The sequence below is a fragment of the Somniosus microcephalus genome, chromosome 2, assembly GCF_052327205.1.
Source record: "Somniosus microcephalus isolate GS21.2 chromosome 2, FLI_Smic_1.0, whole genome shotgun sequence".
In the NCBI taxonomy this organism is placed as follows: Eukaryota; Metazoa; Chordata; class Chondrichthyes; order Squaliformes; family Somniosidae; genus Somniosus; species Somniosus microcephalus.
Window position 1 is genome coordinate 285,697,178 of NC_140988.1, and position 15,093 is coordinate 285,712,270.

The following is a 15,093-nucleotide window of genomic DNA, read 5'->3' on the forward strand; positions in this document are numbered from 1 at the left end:
ATCAGAACTGGAAAAAGCTGGAGATGTAACAGATATTAAGCAGGTGCAGTGACAGGGGGCGGGGCGGGGGGGGGGTGTGGTTAGGAGGGGAGGAAGAAATAGAAAGAACATCCTGTACTTTTGTAAGAGGCAGGAAAGATAAAATGTTGCAAATGGGAATGGCAAAAATCATACTGCATGAAAAATGGGGGCAGGGATAATTATCTGAAATTGTTGAACTCAATGTTGAGTCCGGCAGGCTGCAAAGTGCCCAATCGAAAGATGAGGTGCTGTTCCTCGAGCTTACGTTGAGCTTCATTGGAACAATGCAATAGCCCGAGGACAGAGAGATCAGAGTGGGAGTGAAGCGGTGAATTAACGTGACAGGCGACTGGAAGCTCAGGGTCACCCGTACAGGCTGAACGGAGATGTTCCGCAAAGCGGTCGCCCAATCTGTGTTTGGTCTCCCCAATGTAGAGGAGACCGCATCGTGAGCAGCGAATGCAGTATATTAAATTGCAAGAAGTACAAGTAAATCGCTGTTTCACCTGGAAGGGGTGTTTGGGGCCCAGGACAGTGGGAAGGGAGGAGGTAAAAGGGCATGTGTTGCATCTCCTGCGCTTGCACGAGAAGGTGCCAGGTGAAGGAGCAGGGCTGTTGGGGGTGATTGAGGAGTGGACCAGGGTGTCGCGGAGGGAGCGGTCCCTTCGGAATGCTGAAAGGGGAGGTGAGGGGAAGATGTGTTTGGTGGTGGGATCACGTTGGAGGTGGCGGAAATGGCGGAGGATGATCCGTTGAATGTGGAGGCTGGTGGGGTGAAAGGTGAGGACAAGGGGAACCCTATCGTGGTTCTGGGAGGGAGGGGCAGGGGTGAGAGCAGAAGTGCGAGAGATAGAACGGACACGGTCAAGGGTCGTGTCAACCACGGTAGAGGGGAGTCCTCGGTTGAGGAAAAAGGAAGACATGTCCCCCAACCCCGCACAGCCCGCTTCTACCTCCTTCCCAAGATCCACAAACAGGACTGCCCTGGTAGACCCATCGTTTCAGCCTGTTCTTGCCCCAAGGAACTTATCTCTTCCTATCTCGACTCTTTTTTCTCCCCTTGTCCAGTCTCTTCCCACCTACATTCGCGACTCTTCCGACGCCCTCCGTCACTTTAACAGTTTCCAGTTTCCTGGCCCCAACCGTCTCCTTTTCACCATGGACATCCAATCCCTCTACACCTCCATCCCCCACCAGGACGGCCTTCGGGCGCTCCGCTTCTTCCTTGAACAGAGGCCCAACCAGTCCCCATCCACCACCACCCTCCTCCGCCTGGCTGAACTTGTTCCCACATTGAACAACTTCTCCTTTGACTCCACTCACTTCCTCCAAATTAAAGGTGTTGCTATGGGAACCCGCATGGGCCCTAGCTATGCCTGCCTGTTCATGGGACATATGGAACATTCTTTGTTCCAGTCCTACTCAGGTCCCCTCCCTCGCCTCTTTTTCCAGTACATCGATGACTGTATTGGTGCCGTTTCCTGCTCTCGCCCTGAACTGGATAAGTTCATTCACTTTACTTCCAATTTCCACCCTGCCCTCACCTTCACATGGTCCATCTCCGACTCTTCCCTTCCCTTCCTTGACTTCTCCGTCTCCATTTCTGGCGATCGGCTTTCAACAAACATCCACTACAAGCCCACCGACTCCCACAGCTACCTGGACTACACTTCCTCCCACCCCGCTTCCTGTAAGGACTCTATTCCTTTCTCCCAGTTTCTCCGTCTCCGCCGCGTCTGTTCTGACGATGCCACCTTCCATACTAGTGCTTCTGACATGTCTTCCTTTTTCCTGTGGCTGTTCACCCTCCCCCCTCAGAATGTTCATTACAATATACACATTATAGTGCAGCACAACAGATCTTTAATCTGTTTCTTAAAAAGGTCCTTTCTTTTTAATCACATCTAGCAATACTGCATAGTTAAACTGAACAGTAAAACCACAAAAACATGGGTAAGTTATAAGCATCACAAAGCTGAGTATTAGCACCTTAAGAGGCAGTTTTCACACCTAAAGCACTCGTCACGTTGATTGCCAAAAGTGCTTGAGCCCAAGCACCTGAAGAGGTGAAAAAGACTGAATTGGTTATTACGTGATTTACACATCTAGAGAAAAAATATTGGCCCAGAAATTCCGTTCGCCAGCCCTCCCGCGGGCGGAGGGCTGCGATTTGGAAAAATCTCCGCCTGGGAGGGTTCCCAGGAGGCGCAGAATTCAGTTGCTGTGCCTCTTCAAACTGCCGGTGTGCAGGGCAGGCGTATCCCAGGGGCGCAGGTAGTTCGCAGCATCCCTGGGATCATGTGGGCCATGGGGAGCCAATCAGAGCAGGGAATCTCCATTCATAGATTTGACAGGAAGACCTGTCAAATCTATGAATAGAGATCACCCTCAAAACATAAGTAAAACTTCAAACAAACTAAAAAGAAAAATCACTTTTAAAGTGACTATAAATTACATAAATTAACTATTTCAAACAAAAATTTAAATTTTTGAAAAAAATTAAAGTTTTTAAACAGGGCTAAAAATAAAGTTACCTTTCTTTAAAGTATTTTAAAATGATAAATCAGTGGAAATTTTTTTTATTAATTTTTTTTTTTAATACTTTCTTCACCTCTTAGCCTGGTAAAAGCAGGCCTTGCGTCTGCTTTTCCGGGCGCAGCCATTTCAGACTTACCTGGACTGAAGCAACAGTGGAAAAAACCAGAAGTTTTAGCCGGTACGGCTGCCTATCCGGCGCAGGCGTTTGACCAGTGAAGCCCTTTCTTCAAAGAACGGAAATTCCGGTTTCCAGCGCATGCGCAGTGCATGCCTAAAACCGGCACTTCCGTTGGCCCTACGGGTGAGTACACAGCACGTACACACCTGTAGGGAACGGAATTTATGGGCCATTAATTGGCGAAACACATCGGCTAAATGGATTGAGGATTAGGTAATGGACAGAAAACAGAGTACAAATAAACAGGTCATTTTCAGGATGGCAGGCTGTAACTAGTGGAGTGCCGCAAGGATCAGTGCTTGGGCCTCAGCTATTTACAATCTGTATTGATGACATAGATGAGGGGACCGAGTGTAATATATCCAAGTTTGCTGAAGATACAAAGCTAGGTGGGAAGTTAAGATGTGATGAGAATGCAAAGAGGCTGGAAAGGGATATAGACCAGTTAAGTGATTGGGTAAGAAGGTGGCAGATGATGTATAATGTATGGAAGTGTGAAATTATCCACTTTGTTAGGAAGAATGGAAAAGCAGAATATTTTTTTTAAAAGGTGAGAGACCAGTATAGGTTGGTATTCAGAGGGATTTCGGTTTCCTTGTATACGAATCACAGAAAGTTAACATGCAGGTACAGCAAGCAATTAGGAAGGCACATGGTATGTTAGCCTTTATTGCCGCTGTGATTATTTGCACAAACATCTTTGCGGCCTTCTGCGTATGCGCGCTGTATACTGGAGCTGCCCATGTGCATTGGCCGCAGTTGCGGCCTGCATCGTGGGCCGCACTTTCCTCGGCTCCATGTGGAAAAGGTCAGGGGATCTGTTGGTGGCCACGGGGTGGGGGAGGGGGGGGTGAAAAGAGAGAGGAAGAATGGGAGGGAGAGAGAGAGGGAGGGAGGGAGGGGAGAGGGAGGGGATGAGAGAGGGGATCGAAGGATGTGAAGGCACTTGAGAGGGTGCAGAAGAGATTTACCAGAACGGTTCTGGGGATGGGGGAATCTTAGCTACAAGGACAGGTTGGAGAAGCTGAATTTGTTTTCATTAGAGCAAAGGAGATTGAGGGGTGATTTGATAGAGGTGTACAAGATTATGACGGGTTTGGATAAGGTAGACAGAGAAAGGCTGTTCCCACTAGTTAATGGTATAAGGATTAGGGGACACAGATTTAAAGTTTTGGGCAAGAGATACAGGGGGGGGGGGGTGTGAGGAGAAACTTTTTTACGCAGTGAGTGGTGAGGACCTGGAACTTGCTGCCGACAGAAGTGGTGGAAGTGGAGACACTATGTTTTCAAGGGGAGACTGGATAGGCACTTGAGGGAAATAAACTTGCAGGGCTACAGGGATAGAGCGGGGGAATGGGACTGACTAGATTCCTCTACAGAGAGCCGGCACAGACTTGATGGGCTGAATGGCCGCCTTCTGTGCCATTATGACTCAGAGGAGGGGGGGTGGGGCGGGTAAAAGAGCATGGAGAGCACAGTGGGAATGGGGGAAGAACGTGATTCAGGTCTAAAGGCGGGAGTAAGAACGAGAACATGGTTCAGATGGGAAGACAGACCACGTTCTTCCAACCCCACTCCCACACCCTTTACACACGCACCAGGTTCTCCCTCTCCTCCACCTAGACCTGGTTGACTTCTCGGAAAGCTCGGTGTGTGTGGCAAGTGACATAATTGGACTGGACGAAATCTTTAAGTCATGACACTGTCACTATTCACTTCATATCCAATAAACCAGTTAACAATCCGTGACCCCCACACAATGCCCCATCTATGGGGGGTTCGGGTTGAAGGCTAGGAACTTGTTGGGGGAGGTCAGAAAGCGGGGGTGGGTGTGTGTGGGGGAGAAGGTCAGGACTTGGGCAGGGTGGGGTGAGGTCAGGAACCTGGGTAGGGGGAGAAGGTGAAGGTCAGGAACCCAAGGGGGTGGGAGGTGAGGAACTTGTTGGGGAGGGAAAAGGTCAGAAAGTCGGGGTGGGGGGCAGGTTAGGAACTTGTTGGGTCGGGGCAGGAAATTGTTTTTTTGGGGGGTGGGGGCTTAACCTGCGTGAGTGAGTCCTGTCTTTTCTCTGTGAGCTCTGTCTGGAACCTGGCAGTCAGAATGAATGGCTCGAATTACACATTGCAAAGTACTTGATTACTTAGGCAGGCAGAATCTAATTATACATTCCAGATAAACTGCTAGGTGTGTCTTGTCCTCCAAGGAGATCAATCGGAAATCTGGAGTTGCAAGTAGACAAGAGTATTGCAAGGGAGTTGGAGTATAAGAGTAAGGAAGCCTTGCTGCAATTATACAGGGCTTTGGTAAGACCACATCTGGAGTACTGTGTACAGTTTTGATCGCCTAACCCAAGGAAGGATATGCTGCCTTAGAGGGGTTGCAACAAAGGTTCACTAGATTGATTTCTGGGATGAGAGGGCTCTCCTATGAGGAGAGATTGCGTAGAATGGGGCTATATTCTCTGGAGTTTAGAAGAATGAGAGGTGATCTCATTGAAACATGTAAAGTTCTTAGAGGGCTTGACGTGAGGTTGTTTCCTCTGGCTGGAGAGTCTAGAATTAGGGGTCATAGTCTCAGGATAAGGGATCGGCCATTTAGGACTGAGACGAGGAGAAATTTCTTCACTTACAGGGTTATGAATAACTGTAGATGTTTGCAATTCAATTAAATGTTTTATTTATTTAACAGGGACAGCTATCATTGGAAAAGATAGAAAGGGAATTTGTGGATAGAACTTTTATTCTCAAATATTTTCTTACCAGTTATTCATTTAAGTGGGCTTGTCTGTACTTACAATAAATGCAACAAGACATTGACCTGTACTCAGAACCCGTAAAATCAATAGTTATAGCAAACGTGAGTTGAATATACTTAACTTTGTTTGTAGAAAGTCTAAAATGCACATATTGAAAGTAACATTAAAACAACTTTTCACTAAGTGACCTACTTTAAAGAACTCTTCCATTAAGGCTTGGTCAGGGTACAAATCTCTCCACGGCAACTTGGAATATTCAGAATGGTAGGTATACAAGATATACTCTGGCATTTTGGGTACAGTGCAAGTTTCACAATAATGCATCAAATGGAACCATAGAGCTCCTCGCTGGCCAGGAATTAGTTTATCTGTAAGGAAAAAAAGGGAAGAATATAATATTGTGTATAATGAAGAAGAAAATGACAACTGCTACGATGTTAACTATTTGCTGTTGAGGCTAAAATAGCAAGAAAACAATTTATGCTTGTGCCTTTTATGTGACATTTTCCATGAATTTATCTAAACAACAGAGGTTGCACTTCAAAACTGGGTGTGAAGCACTTTGCGATGGTCTGAGGATGTGATAAATTGTATAAATGCAAATTCTTTTTCTTTACTATTATTGTATTGTGAATTACTTGGTACCTGGGATTAACATTAGTTATCTTTAAGCAATCATGAATAGCAGGGCCTGATCTTACCTGTATCATTTTACAATATCTTAACATAATGCATATTCCTTAAAATCCACCTTTCTTTCCAAAATTAAAGGATCTGCCTGATTAAATTACAGCTTACCTTTAAAACTTTGATGCAGATAATCAACACATTTAGTAAATAACTTCACCATGCCAGATGCTACTGGAGTGTCAATCTCTAGCCAAGGATATGAATGGTTATTGCTGTAAATCAAAATACAATATTGGGATGCTAAATGAACAGTGTGAATTGCAAATGGTAACAATTAAAAATGGTAGCTTTTTGTGATAATCAGAATCACATAATTAGTAGAAATAGGAAGAAACAGCAACAACTTGCATTTATATCGTTCTTTTAACGTAGTAAAACTTTACAAGGCACTTCACAGGAGAGTATCAAACAAGATTTGACATTGAGCCACATAAGGAAAAATTAGCAGATGACCAAAAGCTTGGTCAAAGAGGTAGGTTTTAAGGAGCGTCTTAAAGAAGGAGAGAGAGATAGCGAGGCAGAGGGGTTTAGGGAGGGAATTCTAGAGCTTAGGGCCTAGGCAGCTGAAGGCACGGCCGCCAATGGTGGAGCAATTAAAATTGGGGATGCGCAAGAGGCCAGAATTGGAGGAACGCAGAGATCTCGGAGGGTTGGAGGAGGTTACAGAAATAGGGAGGGGCAAGACCATGGAAGGATTTGAAAACAAGGATGAGAATTTTAAAACTGAGGCATTGCCGGACCGGGAGCCAATGTAGGTCAGCGAGCACAGTGGTGATGGGTCAACGGGGCTTGGTGCGAGTTAGGATATGGGCAGCAGAGTTTTGGATGAGCTCAAGTTTACGTATATATAGATGGGAGGCTGGCCAGGAGAGCATTAGACTAGTCAATTTTAGAGGTAACAAAAGCCTGGATGAGGGTTTCAGCAGCAGATGAGCTGAGGCAGGGGCGGTGTCAGGCAACATGACGGAGGTAGAAGTAGGCGGTCTTGGCGATGGAGCGGATATGTGGTCGGAAGCTTATCTCGGGATCAAATACGACACCAAGGTTGTGAACAGTCTGGTTCAGCCACAGACAGTTGCCAGGGAGAGGGATAGAGTCGGTGGCTAGGGAACAGACTTTGTGGTGGGGACCGAAAACAATGGCTTCGGTCTTCCCAATATTTAGTTGCAAGAAATTTCTGCACATCCAGTACTGGATGTTCGACAAGCATTGTGACAAATCAGAGATTGTGGAGGGGTTGAGAGAGATGGTGGCGAGGTAGAGCTGGGTGTTATCGGTGTACATGTGGAACACCGGACTTGTTTTCGGATGATGTTGTCGAGGGGCAGCATGTAGATAAGAAATAGGAGGGGACTTCAGAGCACTGTCCCCGTTAAGCTGCATGGCTGCCAGCGGTCTGGAAGTCCTGTGCAGGCCGCACAACGGCTTTACAATGGTAGTGACTGCGCATGCGTGAAAAATTGAATGGGCCGCGCAGCCAGTTAAAGGGCCCGCGCATCCAAAAAAAAATTGCAGGGAACATTGCTTTAGAGGTAACTGTATGGGAGCGGGAAGAGAAGCCATTGCAGGTGATTCTCTGGCTACGACAAGATAGATAAGAATGGCAAGGCAGTCCCACCCAGCTGGACGACAGAAGAGAGGTGGAGGATCGTGTGGCCAACCAGGTCAAAGGCTGCAGACAGGTCGAGAAAGGATAGTTTACCATGGTCACCGTCACATAGGATGTCATTTGTGACTTTGATAAGGGCAGTTTCAGTACTGTGGCAGAGGCAGAAACCTGATTGGAAGGATTCAAACGTGGAGTTTCGAGAAAGGTGGTCACGGATTTGGGAGGTGACAACACTTTCAGGGACTTTGGAGAGGAAAGGTAGGTTGGAGATGGGGTGGTAGTTTACAAGGACAGAGGGGTCAAGGGTGTTTTTTTTTAATAAAAAGAGGGGTGATGATGGCAGGTTTGAAGGAGAGGGGGACAGTACCTGAGGAGAGGGAACAGTTAACAATCTCAGCTAACATGGGGGCCAGGAAGGGACGTTCGGTGGTCAGCTGTTTGGTGGGAATAGGGTCGAGGGAGCAGGAGGTGGGTCTCATGGACAAGATGAGCTTGGGAAGGACATGAGGGGAGATAGGAGAGAAACTAGAGAAAGATGAGAGTTCAGGGCTAGGGCAGGGGAGGGAAGCGGAAGAGGCAGCTGAATGAATGGTCTCAATCTTAGTGACAAAGAAGTCCATGAGTTCCTCGCACTTGTTGAAGGTGAGGGTGGAGGAGACAGGGGAAAGGGGTTTAAGAAGCCTTGTACTGTTCACGCACTAATAGGGAATGCGAGCTGGGTTTAGACCATCATGAGACAGGTGAGTCTTACCCTACTGATGATGTTGTTGCAACAGTAATCCTGCTAAATACGAGAGGAACCGCGGGATCAGGAGGCAGTAGGAATGCCAGAACTGACATGGTGGACAAATAATACTAACAGGATAAGCATTTGGAATAAACTGTTGAAATTAGAGGCATATGTAGCTAATGAAAATATTGGCATTATAGAAACTTTGATTTAAGCGTAATATGAAGTGGTGGTACTAAGAGTATAGAATTTTAAGATTGATCCATTATGCAAATCAAAGGAGTCGCATTATTTGATATGGGAAGATATATAAAAAAAATTCAAAAGTGCTTTTAATGGAGCAAAATGCCCCATGGTACCTCAGAGGGAAAACTGCAACCCTGAGCGGAGATTGGGGGTTGGGAGCTAGGTCTAATTGGAGGAGAGGTTGTAAAGGTTAAGCTTTGAGGTGCCTTTTAAAGTAAAAGAGAAATTAAGCAACACAGGTGTGCAGGAAAGATGTTCCAGAAAGCAAGGCCGCTGTCCCCTCACCCCAGTGAGGCCAGACATGCAGTAATCCAGATTCAGAAGGGCTGAGAATGTGAGTTGAGACACAAAGCTGGAGGAGGTTGCCGAGATAGGGTGGAGTCAGTCATGGAGGGATTTGTAGATGGCGTCAAGGATTTTGATGTCAACATGTTGTAGTATGAGGAGTGCACGGAGATAAGCAGGGCTTAGTGTGAGATAGGATACAGGCAGTGGCGTTCTAGATAAATTGACATTAGTGTAGGGTGGAGCTCAGGAAGCTGGTGAGGAAACTCTCAGAGAAATTGAGCCTGAAGGTGACAAAAGTATGAATGAGGATTTCAGTGGCATTGGGGGCCCTAAATGTAGATTAGAGGGTCCCAATGAATTTAAGGTTCAGGATTAAGCTTTCTGAGGCTGGGAAGGAATTGGGAATTCCCTATTATTGATGGTATTTGCCTGATATACACAGGAATGGACCCCTTCTCCCTTTGCTTGTGAACCTTCAATAAATTGTTGCATGAATTTCAAGTCGTCAAAATAGACAAGGAAAAACTTCAAATGTTAAAGCATATCTGATGAAAGATGATTCCGAAAGTGGATCTAGCATTTTGCAAAAGCAAATGACTTGGCTGGATTACCTGAAAACATGCACTAGGGGGTAGTATTGTACCATGATCAAATTAATAGTAAACTTGAAAATGAAGTTATCTTTATATATATATTGTTATGAATGATGCCCGAAACTAACTTAGAGCTTCACTACAGGCAAGTACAAGGAAAGCAATATATTCCAGTTGAAATAAAAGTTTCCATAACTGCAAACAATTATTAAGTTGCTTCCGGTTTTGTATTTTCGCAGATCACAATCATCCTTTTGCCGCAGTAAATTTACAAATACGTTAGAGGTTGCATTATTTCCATATTCAAAATATGAAAATCAAAATTATTTAGCCTCACATTTTACATGTAATTACAAAAGTAGTTACCTTGCTTCTTCTGTATTTAGCACCAGCAGCCATGGCCTGAAAAGTTCCAGCAGTTTTGCGTATACCACTTGCAAACCTACAATGAAACGATCCCAAATCATTAACAAATATTGGAAAAATGAAACTAGATTAAAGAATATAGTTGGAACTGTGGACAGCTTTCGATTAATGTTCATAATATAGATAAAAGGAAACCAGTGTAAAGTACCTTGTATTGCCCACTCAATTTATAAATGATGCAATAATATAAATTTTATATTGTGCCTACTAAGTGACCAAATCATATAGTACATTAGTGCAACAGTTAACCAGAAATGATTATGCCCATTATTTGGAGTGTCCTCAATCACAGATATGACATTCTTGCCCCCAGGAAGGAAGCAGCTTGCTAATCTATTTCCCTTTTCCTAAATTAGATGTTGACAACTTGGGGAAAACCAAAGTTGCAATGTGCACACTCTTATGAAATAGTTAATAATGCTGAATTTCAATATTAAGTAAATAGTTTTTATAATCCAACTGCATTAAAACTACTTGTTCAGGAAAATTAATAGTTGATGCCAGATAATTGTTTTTCTCTATTGAGGCCTGTTAAGTGTCAGGCTAATTTTATTCTTAATCTAGGAACCCAAGACAGATGGTATTAAGTTCTGGGGTAAATTATTTTAATTTTGAACAGAAATATAAAGGGAATTTTTAGGGATGCAACAAACCATAAATTGAAAGAAAGGGGGAAGGGAAGTCTTGGGGCTAGAAATTGGCCTCCTTAGCGCCTCCTGGGGGCGATAACGGGACGCTAAGCAGTTACCGACCGGGCACGGCAAGAAGATTGACTCCCGCTATATTCGGCGGGAGGTTTGCGGCGGTGGTATGGTGTTGCACCCCGATCCCCTTCGCCCGGAGATAGTGATGTCATCGCTGTGCACATCGCCCCAGACCCGAACTTAGGTTCCGCCCCCTGCAGCATCATCGGGCGAAAACACCGGCAGCTGCAGGAGGTGTTCATCGGGAGGCTGGGTGCTTCTGGGGCGATACTTAAAGGCGAGGTGGCCGAGGTAAATGAAAAAAATTCTGAAATGCTCTTTATTTTTATTTTTCCATTTCTCTTCGCCTGCTGTGCATCGGGCTGATCGGGCCGGATGGTGGCTGCCGTCGGGGACCAGCTAAGTTTGCCTCTTGCAGACCTGCAGCGATGGCCCTTCCCTTTAAGAGAGGGAAGGAACCTTCCAACACAGCAGCGCTGCACACCTACTGCCTCTTGCGCTCCAGGAAGAAAGTGGAGTGCTTGATTTAGCGCTTCACTTCCTTCCTGGAACGCAAACCCTGAATTTTTTTTAAAAATTGAAAAGCATTAGCATCTGGCGCTAATTTTTTTCAACTTTTAAAAGTTAGCGCCCCAAACGGGGCTATAATGAATTTTTTCCCCTAGGTGTTCCCTAGTTCAAGACATTCCTCAATTCTATACAGAAACTAATAGACAAATCTGTATTTCAAGTTTTTAAAGAAAGATCAAGTGAGTGTGAGTGTGTGTTGGCTCCATAGTAAGCAGCAGGGGCCATGACTTCAAGCTGGCCTGACAGTTGCTCCAGAGTCACAGGACCCCAAGACACCATGCGAACGGAAATCTGCACACCTGCTTATTTACTGGATATATTCAGAAAACAACATTTACCGCTACATAATTACTTGAATTACCTGCCACATTAGTTGATCTCTCTGTCAAGCTAGTACATACTACTAAACAGTGTACTTTCCTCACTATATAATTTAAAGCAATATTATAAAATATGAATATTTAAAGAAAGAGCTTGTATTCATATAGTGTGTGATCACATCATCAGGCCTTCACAAAAGTACTCCCAGTGAATTACTTATGAAGTGTACTCATTGTTATGCATACAAATATTGTAGCAAGATCCCAAGAACAGGAAAGGAGATGAATGCCCAGTTAATCAGTTTTGGCGATGTTGGTGGAGGGAGAAATATTAGTCAGGAGAACTCATTGCTCTTCTTCAAATAGTGCCATAGGATCCTTAACATCCAACCATACCAATGGAACTAGCAGACGGGACCTAAATTTAACACTTCATCCAAAAACAGCAGCTCCAATAATCCAGTACTCCCATAACACTGCACTATAGTGTCATCTTAATTTATATGCTCAAGGCCTGAAATGGGGCTTGAACTCCCAACCTTTTTATTTAGATCCAAAAGAGCTACCCAAGCTGACACTCTGCACAGTACATTTCCTAGTGAACAAAAAAAAATGCTAATTCAGATAGACAAAAGGCATAAAAAAATATATTTCCATAGACAAGTAAGATGTAAACAGAAATGTTTCTATAAATTAAAGACATTTAACACTCAACTAAACAGAGTTGAGTACAAGGAACAACTAAAGAAAACGAAGGGTGCTAGATGATCAGCAAAAAGGCTAATGGAAAAAAGGATCGTAGACAACTGTGGAGGTAATGGGAAAAACTGTGTTATGTGAAGAGTCAGAGAACTGTCAAAGACTGTATTGGGTCATTGAACGGCGTTCAAGGACAGGTTACAAAGGACTCAGTATGGCGGAAATATTAAACGAGTACTTTGCATGGTCTTCACCCTTGAAGATGACGCTCAACTATTATAATTTAATAATGTTACTAACAAAACTAGTATTAACATAGATGAACATATTGTTTTAGAAAGAATTAAGAACTTGAAAATCGATAGAGCAGCTGGGCCAGATGACATTCACCCAAGGGTCCTCAGGGAGATGGGGCATGTGCTGTGCGAGCCCCTAGCCTGTATTTTTAATAGCTCACTGCACTCTGGCATGGTTCCTGTAGACTAGAAGGAGGCTAATGTAGTCCCCATCTTTAAAAAATGTGACAAGACAGACCTGGGTAACTATAGGCCCATTAGTTTATCAGTAATAGGTAAGATACTTGAAGGAATCATTAGGGATGCTCATTTTGAATACTTGGAGAGAGAGGGACATATTAGGGACATACAACATGGCTTCATGAAAAGGTCATGTCTTATAAATCTAATTGTATTTTTTGAAGAAGTTACAAAGTTTGTAGATGAGGGAAGTCCAGTAGACATTTTCTACTTAGATTTCCAAAAAGCTTTTGATAAGGTACTGCATAAGAGGCTTCTCTCGAAGATTGAAGCCTCTGGTATTAGTGGTAATATATTGAGCTGGATTGAGAACTGGCTGGCAGGACGTAGGCAAAAAGTAGTTATAGATGGATTTGGATCTGTTTGGAGACCGGTCATCAGTGGTGTCCTGCAGGGATCAGTGTTGGGACTGTTACTATTTTCATTAATGATCTGGATTGTAGGTGTTGGGGCACAATCTGCAAATTTGCAGTGGATACCAAGATCTGTGCGAGTGTTAGAATTGTAGATGCTCGTCTGCTTCAGGCAGATCTTAATGTGTTGGGAGATTGGGCTCAAGACTGGAAAATGATGTATAACTTAGATAAGTGTAGTGTTATGCATGTGGGCAAGGCAAATGCTCAACATTCATACACCTTTCAGGGAAAAGCATTAAAGATGGTGGAGATAGAAAGAGATTTGGGCATTCTAGTGCATACATCCTTAAAGGTACACAAACAATGCCGTGTAGCGATAGCTGGAGCAAATAGGGTTTTGGGGTGCATCCATAGGACAATTGAGTACAAGACGAGGCATACTGTTTTGTCCTTGTACAAGACCTTAGTCAGGCCGCACTTGGAACATTGTGTCCAGTTTTGGTCTCCTCACATGGTGGGTGACTAAGAGAGTTGGGACTCTATACCTTAGACAAGCGTAGACTTAGGGGGATCTGACTGAGGGTTATAAGATAATGAAGGGAATAGATTATGTTCCAGCTGACCTGTTTATTTCAATTAAATAGGTTAGGCAGGACCAGGGGTCACAAATTTAAGTTGTATAAGGCTAGATCTAGGTTAGATGTCAGGAGGTGGTTCTTTTCCCAGAAATTAGTGGACCTCTGGAACAGGCTGCTGTTCTGTGTGGTGGACGCAAACTTGCTTAATTCCTTCAAGCGAGAGCTACATTTATTTCTGGCTGGGGCAGACATCACACCTCTAACAGAAGGTAGGTACTGCAGGGAATTCAGGGCCAGAGTGATGGCCTGGACTTGTACTGGCCGCGCTAGACGTGCTCCTATCTAGTTATCCAGCAAGTTAAACTCTTATTCAAAAATAATTCTTCGTGAAGCCGTTTGCTGTTTTGAAGCTTTACTTGAACAAATTTTTGTGAAACTGTAAACAAAGATAAAGTATGTTTTGTACATAAACTGAGTACTATACATTCGATATTACATAAGATATAAACATATTTACAACAGTAGAATAGACTAATTGTATAACTAAATAACATTTGGACTCACTTCTATAACTATCAAATATTAACCTTTTATAAACATAGTGTTATCAAAATACTACTCTGACAACGTTGCTATTATGCTAAGAAACAAAGATACTCACAGATATTGCGCTTGGCCTAACATATGAAATCAGATTACATTGGATTGTGAAACCCTTATGGAATCCTCCATTACTGCCAGGTTCTTCCTGGAATTCTACTTCCTGTGTTACACAGGAAGAAAGGTACGAAGGTCAAATGACCTCTCACAGGAAGAAAGGAACAAAGGTCAAATGACCTCTCACAGGAAGAAAGGAACAAAGGTCAAATGACCTCTCACAGGAAGAAAGGAACAAAGGTCAAATGACCTCTCACAGGAAGAAAGGAACAAAGGTCAAATGACCTCTGTTTCATACAAACACACTGCTAACACATAACCACCACCAGAGGGTGCTATCTGCACACATAAAATAGTCCATCGGTCCAGAACAGGACTAGTTTCGGTCACCTAGATGGGTCAGAGAGGAATTTCCCACATTTTTTCCCCCAAATTGGCCTGGGTTTATCATCTGAGAGAGCGGGAATATGGTATTAAGATAGAGGATCAGCCATGATCGTGTTGAATGGCAGAGCAGGCTCGAAGGGCCGAATGGCTTACTCCTGCTCCTATTTTGTTTCTATCTGTTTTTTCCCTCTCCTAGGAGATCACATGGTTCCGG

At 44.0% G+C, this 15,093-nt stretch overlaps 1 protein-coding gene across 1 annotated transcript in view; it reads right to left on the reverse strand.

Moving 5' to 3' along the window:
* epg5 (ectopic P-granules autophagy protein 5 homolog (C. elegans)) overlaps positions 1 to 15,093 on the reverse strand; it is a 237,635-nt gene that overhangs the window by 41,312 nt on the left and 181,230 nt on the right. The window contains exons 34-36 of the mRNA XM_085966023.1: positions 10,013 to 10,088; positions 6,289 to 6,392; positions 5,679 to 5,858 (exon numbers count right to left, since the gene is read on the reverse strand). Coding sequence (XP_085822149.1) covers positions 5,679 to 5,858; positions 6,289 to 6,392; positions 10,013 to 10,088 — 360 coding nt within the window. The remainder of the gene's footprint in view (positions 1 to 5,678; positions 5,859 to 6,288; positions 6,393 to 10,012; positions 10,089 to 15,093) is intronic.